Source organism: Mustelus asterias, chromosome 3, assembly GCF_964213995.1.
Source record: "Mustelus asterias chromosome 3, sMusAst1.hap1.1, whole genome shotgun sequence".
Taxonomy (NCBI): Eukaryota; Metazoa; Chordata; class Chondrichthyes; order Carcharhiniformes; family Triakidae; genus Mustelus; species Mustelus asterias.
In genome coordinates, this window is record NC_135803.1 from 53,110,945 (window position 1) to 53,119,278 (window position 8,334).

The 8,334-nt window shown below is 42.9% G+C and overlaps 1 protein-coding gene across 6 annotated transcripts; it reads left to right on the plus strand.

Annotated features, from left to right (window-relative positions):
* The first annotated feature begins 3,920 nt into the window (after positions 1–3,920).
* Positions 3,921–7,172, plus strand: scg2a (secretogranin II a). Of its 6 annotated transcripts, none has more exons than XM_078202461.1 (3): positions 3,921–4,018; positions 4,226–4,291; positions 4,917–7,172. In XM_078202461.1, the coding sequence occupies exon 3, from the start codon at positions 4,937–4,939 to the stop codon at positions 6,803–6,805; it is 1,869 nt and encodes a 622-aa protein (XP_078058587.1). In that variant the 5' UTR covers positions 3,921–4,018; positions 4,226–4,291; positions 4,917–4,936; the 3' UTR covers positions 6,806–7,172. The 6 variants fall into 6 exon arrangements, with proteins under 6 accessions (XP_078058587.1, XP_078058593.1, XP_078058618.1 ...); XM_078202467.1 differs by having other exon boundaries at positions 4,226–4,287; positions 4,917–7,166; XM_078202486.1 differs by having other exon boundaries at positions 3,975–4,018; positions 4,226–4,261; positions 4,917–7,166.
* The last annotated feature ends 1,162 nt before the right edge of the window (positions 7,173–8,334 follow it).

An 8,334-nucleotide genomic window follows, 5' to 3' on the forward strand; every position in this document is an offset into this window, starting at 1 on the left:
TAAGGGGCAATTTAACATGGCCAATCCACCTAACCTGCACATCCTGATCTACTCTTGTTTGGGTAAAAATATTCTAATATTAAGACAGTCGGGTATGTACCTACAATAGATGCTGCACTGTCACTTCCATTGTGCAGGAAATGCTGTTGAGTACAGAGAACTGGTAGATCTAAGTTTCCTCCTTCACTTAAGGCAACAGATGCTTAAGAACACCAAGTTCCCCTCCAAGTCACACATCATCCTGATTTGGAAATCTATTCACTTTCCTTTGACCCTTTCCTGGGTCAAAACCCTGGAACTCCCTTTCTAACAGCACTGTGGGAATGCAAGTGGTTTAAGAAGGTAGCTCACCATCACCTTCTCAAGGGCAATTAGGGGGTGGGCAATAATTGCTGGATTTGTAAGTGATGCCCACATCCTATGAACAAATAAAGAAATGCAATGTTGCAAAACAAGCTTAGTCGATAAAAGTTAAGAAAATCTTATTTGGTAGAGCATATTCTTCATTTAATGCAGAACATTATCAATGGTTAGGACTGTTACCAAATTAACTAATGGCACTCTTAGTATTTGGACCAATAATATTTTCACACCGAGTAAGCTTTTCTTGTAACAAAATCATGAAGAAGAGTATGAACAACAATATTAACAATACTGTTACCAAAAACAAGAAAAAATAGCTCTTCCCCAAATTGATGGTCTCATCCAATAATCCCTGAAATATACATTCTAATTTTTAATTCACAGAACTCCAGCTTTATTGCAATTTTATTTTAAATAATATATACCTACTACTTTCCATACAATGCTGTGAAATATCAACATCATAGAGGCTGAAATGTAGGATATAATGATATGAGCTCAAATGATTAAATATTTATAGAATCACACACTTTGGTACTAAAACTTCCATTAATATTGGAGAATCTCTTTCATGTCCCAGCCCCATGTTCCATTACTGAAACCACTCCATTTATATTCTAGGTTAGCTTTTAGAACAGCTGAATTAACTGCACTGTTTGATTGCAAAACAGGAAGTAATAGTTTGGATATGATATGTTCTGGGGTTGATATTGGTTAACCGATCTATTACGGCTTGTTTTGAGTTCCCCTCTGCCCTCTGAAATTCAATTTCATCCCATTCTTATCAACTATTTTGCTAGTACTAATATCTCCTTCCACAAAGGCTGGCAATGGTGTAGGCCAGCAGTGACAGAACCTGTCAGCTGTCTGTACAGAGAGGGACGTACAGTTCCAAGTGTCTCAAGTTGCTGATAGTCATGTTTATTGGCTGCATCTGCCACTGATGGCTGTGATTGCAGTTTGCAGTGATAGTACAAGAAGAGAGTTACCTGAAACCATCTCATTTGATGCTACGCGTTTCCTACGATGAACTCAGTTGATGACAAAATCCTAATTCAAAGGCATTGCAAAGTACTAAGTGAGATTTCTTACATATTCCCCTTGCAAAGTGTATTCTTTCCCCAAAATCTTCATAGACCCAGGGATAGAAATTGAGCTTGGATTATAGTGCATAGTAGCATATTGTCCACCCATGATACATCCACCCAGTATTTAGTTCCATAGACTTTAATGGAATTAAATATCAGGTTTACCAGATGACCAATGTGATGATGTTATCTGTTTTGCACGAGCACTCAAGATTAATTTCTACCCAATAAGTCCGACCAACAATTACCATTTAGGAACCTTTAGGAACCCTTTGAAGTTTCCATCCATATACTTATTGATTAATATTTTCTGCTATTTCCTCAGCATTCATGTGAAATATTATCATTTCTTTTGTTGCTGAAGCCAACTGTAATGAATATGGTTTTGGGTTGGCGTTGAATACTTTTATTTTTCCAAAATATTTAACTCTACAAGTTCCAAGCTGGACATCGATGGAGTTGTTTGAGCTGACAATTAATTCCACTCTTACCTCTAGATTGCATTCTCTGATTTTGTATCACGACATTTTTTGTATGTCCCAGGGGCATTTCATAGTTTGGTCTTGCAGCAGTTGCAGGAGGGATACAAACTGGAATTAGTATGCTTAGCAATTTTGCACTAGCCCTGGGGTAACTGCTAGGGCTGTGTGGGGTGGGGTACACATGAGGTTTGTGTTAGTTCATGAAGAAAGACTTATTAATACGCAATTGGTGTATTTTGCAAGTTGTCCAAAGGGACATGCAATTCGCAAATACTTTGTACCATTGACACATCACTGAGGTGTGAAAGGTTGGAGTGGATGGTGGTGCACAGTCATCAGAAATGCATCCCTATGTCTCCTAAAGCTGCAACACTCTCAGATTGGTAAATATCTATATCTGTTTTGCTACGTATGTGCCTTTCTTCTGATAGATTGATATTGAAGCAGAAGTTTTTCAGTCCTTTAAGTTTCTGTTCACGATTTATGTCTCATGTCTCTTGTTACTTAACCAGAGAATTTCAAATTGCAAGTGAGAGTGGCATGTGGATTAGCTGGTGTGCTCCTCTGTAAATAAGCTGAATAGATTCTGTTGATATCATCAGAGCATTCCCTGCTATTCTAACCTGAAATCTAAGTGGTGGCTTCCCATCCAGGCCAAAGCTGTCGGAAAATAAAGGCCAAGAAAGGCCAAACAAAGAAAGTTATTATTTGTTTTTGTTTTGGTCCTTCTAGGCCAGCAGTGCTCCTTTGGGTCATCCTATATAGAGAAACATGGGTTTTCTCTCCTCTAGGATTTCACCATCCTAACCCCCTCCCCACACTAACCCCCTTCCAGGATTTTTCCTCTCTTTCCATTTACCACAATAGCAAGAATGTTTCCTTCTGTTCCATGATGGCAGCATTGAAGCAGCCCCATTTTATTGACTGGGAACTGGCTTCCCATTGATTCCCCAATTCATTTCACCTGAAACATGTGTTCCTTACAAAAAATAGGGAGAACTAGTCAACTTGAAGAAATTTGAGAGAGAACTGAGATGCAAGAAGTGTGAGGTGACAAATAAGAAATGCATACATAGACGCAACTTCAATATTATCAGAAATAGTTGTGCACTGAGGCAGGATAGAAGGGATAAAGAGAAAAAAAGAGAAAAATACAAATATTGGAAGAAGGTTAACAAGAAACGCAAAATGCTACAAATGAATATGAAATCAAGTTAACAGCTGAAAGTGAAAGTTAACATTTCCAATGGGACCCATGGTCAAATTGTTATCTTAGATCCTGACCAGTGGGTATTCAACTGTTCATGCAATTCCAGGAGGCACGAGGCTGACTTTCACCTCGCCTAGTTAAAAGATGCACGGTTTTGTAATATCACCAGGTCAATGCAAGGGATCATAGACTCCCAGCAGTGCAAAAGGAGACCATTTGGTCCATCGAGCCTGCACCAATCCCACCCAGGCCCTAACCCCGTAACGCCACGTATTTACTCCACTAATCCCCCTGACATTAAGGAGCAATTTAGTATGGCCAATCCACCTAACCTGCACACCTTTGGGCATGAATTAGTGATCAATCGTAAAAAGTACACAAAATCATAGATAATGCATATACAATAAAATCTCATCTCTGCGCTTAATATGAAAAGCGCATTAGTTTCCCAAATCTAGCTGAACTTCCGATCAAACGCGCGAGATGGGGAACTTGGATAAGATCTATTCAAATTCGTGCAAAGTTCGGATGAGGATTAAAGTAATGTTTCTTGAACTCCCTGGGGACCTTCGTATTTGCGTGTCCATGTAACAGACATAACGCACTCAATGCTGTTATTCTTGATCACTATGCGACCTTACGGTGCTGGCTTCACTGTGTTCTCATTTCCCATTGCAATTAGCGATCAGGCTGTACTGGCGTCAGAGTTGGGCTGACGCAGGGTCAGGTGGTTCTGACTTGTTGTGAGGCTGCTTTATATATATAAGGAGCTGTCCAGCTGCTGAAATTTTCAGTCCCACTTGCTCCAGACTCTCTCAAACAAGGGAGGGGGAAAAAGATGCTCTCAGACGATTCGGCTTCATCTTAAAGAGCAGGTAACCTTTCACAGCATTTCCATTCTGCTTCAAGAGGATGTGGTTGCGGTTGCTAATCCTTTTAACCGCGTGGTTCTTCAATAGCAACCTGATGCGCTTTGCAAATTGTATTCTACGCCCGATTTACGGAAAAAGTCTTTGGCATGTTTGCGTTTACAAACTCACGCTGAACTGATATATTTTGGGGTTTTTTTGTTTGTTTTAAAGCCTTTTTCATTGTGAACTCCGGAGAAGTGACAGACGGTAGGGACCAACATCCCTGAATCGAAGTTGGTAAAGTAAACCTTTAGTGTGTACCGAGTGAAGTGAAATAAACATTACGGGCTATTTGTCCAGACTTAGTTAACATAAGTCTCGATTTGGAATCTGCTAACATAACAGAGTCGGTTCAGTAATCTCGTCCCATATTTTGCGAATGTGGCGCATAAGAAATGTCCCTTTCCAGCTTTCAGTAGTGCCAGACTAATACATTGCATGTTACCGTGGCAACAAGTACTGCAGCATTTCCAGACTCAGTGAAGCTGCGGTGAAAACAACACGCCGGATGAATTTAGCATTGACACAAATAGAATGAGTTTACCGGCTTCAGTCTAACCGGAAATATCCAATTGCCTGAACGTGTGCATCGCTTCCCGATTAAAGGAACATCTTCAACTCACCGAGAAACCACACGTTAAATGGGCTCAGCAGAATTGCGGTTAATATCCATCGTTCGCAGTTTCTTAGTATAAAGAAATCCCTTTTGGGTACAAAGCTTAAAGCGTTGGAAAGACTGGCACTAATTAATATAGGGAATATTTAGTGAGTTGTAACAGAAATACTCGAAGTGATTGTATTCTTGAAGTTTGAGTTTCCAAATTAAAATGTGAATCATTTTGTTTTTGTTTTATTTCACCAGTTGTGGGCAACATTAGAAAGATGGCGGTGATCAAATCACTTACAAGCGGCATCATATTAACCCTCAGCATCCTGCTTTATTCCGATTGTCTTGAGGCTGCTTCCTTGGTGCCCAACAGATACGATCCGAGCACTTTCAAAGAAAGCCCATACAATCCGAACCCGGATATGATTAAAGCCCTGGAGTTTATTGAGAATTTAAGACAAAACAGCGAAGACACGTCCATCCCAGACTACGACGTGAGAGGCGCCTTCCGTCCAGTTCAAGAACCCCTCTTTGCAAAGTTAGAGGGGGTTGACCGAGAGAATCAGCAGTGGGACACATCCGCAGGCGAGGACAGGGCCGAATGGGCCAAACTTTTACTGCAAGCACTGATGCAAGCAGAAAGCAGCGACAGGACCATCGGCAAACCTTCCGATTCAGAAGCTCGGCTGCAAACCCAAGAGGAGAACGCATTGGGGTTCCTCGGTAACCAGCGAAATTATGATGGATACGAGTTGCCTGGGAGCGACAGAAAGGACAAAGTGTGGAGGAAGCACCATGTTGCCTTCCCCGAGGACAGGTACAGGGTCAGTCCCTATAAACGCACCAATGAAATTGTAGAGGAAGAATATACCCCCCAAAGCCTTGCGACTGTGGAATCTGCCTTCCGTGAACTAGGGAAACACCCAGGTCCCCGCAAGGAGCAAGGAAGACTAGAAGAAGAACAATTCCGCAAAGACGAGGAAGATGAGATCTCCCAGGACAGCGACTTTGCCTACGAGGACGTGGCGGACCGCGAAGACTGGAACTCGGTTGAAATGAAGAACAGGCACCAGCACAAAGAATTGCAACTTCAAGAGGCGGAAAGCGAGCTGGGCAGAGAGTCGGAGAGAGCAGGGAACAGGGCGAAGAATTCCTTAGCTGCTTTAGGTGAGGACCAGCTCGATTCCCAGGAGAAAGACACACTGGGGAAGGAGAGTGAGAATGAGATGCCGGATGCGGCGGCAGATCTGATGCTCCAGTATTACAAACGGCTGCAGGACAGAATGGAGATGGGGCAATCCAAGAGGGACATGGGGGAAAGAGATGGAGACATGGATGCGGGGGGTGAGAAAATGCCAAACAGGCAGTTTAGAGGCTCCGAGGATGAAATCGACCCCCAGGTAGTGAACCAGTTGGTGGAACTGTCCAGCAGATTGCAAATACCCCCGGATGATATCCTCAAAATGCTGAGAGAGACGGAGCAAAGGAAGGCGGCGGAGATTCAGGCTGATTTGAGGAACTCGGCTGCAGAGAGCTTGGAAACAGATGGAGAAGACAAAAGATTCAGAGAAATGTACCCCCGGGGCCACAAGGTAGCCGAGAGCGAAGATGAAGATTTGACTCCAGAAGACATCCTGAGTATCCTGGGGGTGGAGGATAGGATGCCGGACAAAGCGACGCATTTCCGAAAGGACCACCAGTCCGGAATCCGCCCCCCATTTGAAAGATTGAAAGGGAGTCGCTACCAGGAGCTGTACGGGCGCGGCGGGGGCAGGGACCGCGGGCCACCAAGCGAGCAGGACATCGACGACGAGGAGCTGGCCGGGTACCTGGAGGAGATGCTGGCCAAAAATCCCGACTTCCTGAACTCAGCCGACATCCCGCCGGCACCAGCCAGCTACCAGGATCCGGTCAGAGAGTTACTGCGTGGCATTAACCCGCAGAGAGCAACAGAGATCATGTCAGTCATAAATAATCTTGCCAGCTTTGCAGCAAACGATTACCAAGCCCCCCGAAGACAGCAGAATGGAGACGATTCTTCCCTAGTGATCCAGAAGTTAATGGAATTACTAAATGAACAGAATGGGGAGCGGGGGGGCTCTGTGAAGGAATTAAACAGAGGGATGTTCGGGAGTGATGTCTAAACAGTGTTAATGACGAGTAAAGGTTTGTTTGTCTTTGTAAACAGATGAAACGGTAAATTGTACTCTAATCTTCAGCTGCCATCCTTACTTAGTTGAAATTTCCATAGTTAGCATACCTGGACAGTGATATGAGTATCCACCTCTTTATTGTGCACAGGAGGCGGTTGCAGTGAGTCTTTCGTCACCAGCTTTTTGGGATTATTTTAGCTGTGAAAATATTTACTTTCCATGCTGTAGCAGTTTTGAAAGTTATGAAATGTTGCGACACTTCTTGGCTGAAACCTTTGCCCATCACGTATTGTTAAACTGTTAGCAGAATATGATTATTTTAAAAAAAATAAAATTATGTTTTTTTCTTACTGAACCGAAATGACCTCGTTATTGTCTATTATTTCTTGTAAAAAGCTGAGAATAAAGTAGCATTAAGAAACGAAAGAAGCATTAGTTCTTGTACATGTCGCTCGTATTGTTAAAAAATACCATGCCTGTCATTGTTGGAAAATCTCAGCAGGTCTGGGAGAGAGAATAGCGCCAACGTTTGGAGTCTGGGTGACTCGAGAGCCGGCTCTGACGAAGGGTCATTCAGACTCGAAACGTTGGCGCTATTCTCTCCCCACAGATGCTGTCAGGCGGGCTGAGATTTTCCAGCATTTTCTGTTTTTGCTTCAGATTCCAGCATCCGCAGTATTTTGCTTTTAAGTCTGTTGTTGAGTTTCCGGTGAGCGCAAATTGATGGTCGATTGCCTGGTTGGGGGTAACATTTATAACTTAAAAATATTAAAGCACAAGGGGGGAGAGATTTTCACCCATTCAAACCCCATCCACTCACACACAGTTAAAATTAGGCCTAACGACACACAAATGATTTCTATGTTAATTTGCAACTTTCTTTCGCTCGAATTTAAAGATAAATCAGAGTTAGAGCGACCTTTGAGGTTGAGTAAAACATTTTTATGACGATACCCGATACACGCGTTCCACAAGGAGTTCTGCAAAGTCTAACTGACCAGGTCGCACTGTTAACCAGTAAAGGTGAAAAGTGTGCATTAAGCAGCAGGAAGAAGAACCAGAGAACAGAGCAGGAACATCAAAGATTGGATAACCAACAAGGACAAAACTGAATACATCTTTGGATAAGGGAGTGTTGTGGAAGGGACAATGGTTCAGGGGAAACCCCTGTATGTGTTTTCGAACAGATCTAGCAGCTTAGAGGCACAAGTTTCACAAGTTTATTTAACCTTGGGAATTAATCTTTGGGGTTGAATTAACAGGGTCAATTCTTCAATAAGGGGCATGCAATTTTGGGATGGGAGTTAGTCTTGGGCAGCAGCATAACATGAATAGTGGACACTCAACAGATTCTTCTTCACTCCATCCAGCTGTTTCCTCCCAAATGGAGGGGCTACTGATTCGCTTTTGCTTTCACCTTAGGAAACACCAGCTCACACCTACTTTAGAGAGTAGGTCAGCAGAGGCATCATCACATGGTGAAACATTGGAAATAGGTGTGCAGGAGCTAGGGTGGGAAG

Bases quoted from the DNA above. Each gene is read 5' to 3' on its own strand.
- scg2a (XM_078202461.1), top strand. From the start codon at position 4,937: ATGGCGGTGATCAAATCACTTACAAGCGGCATCATATTAACCCTCAGC.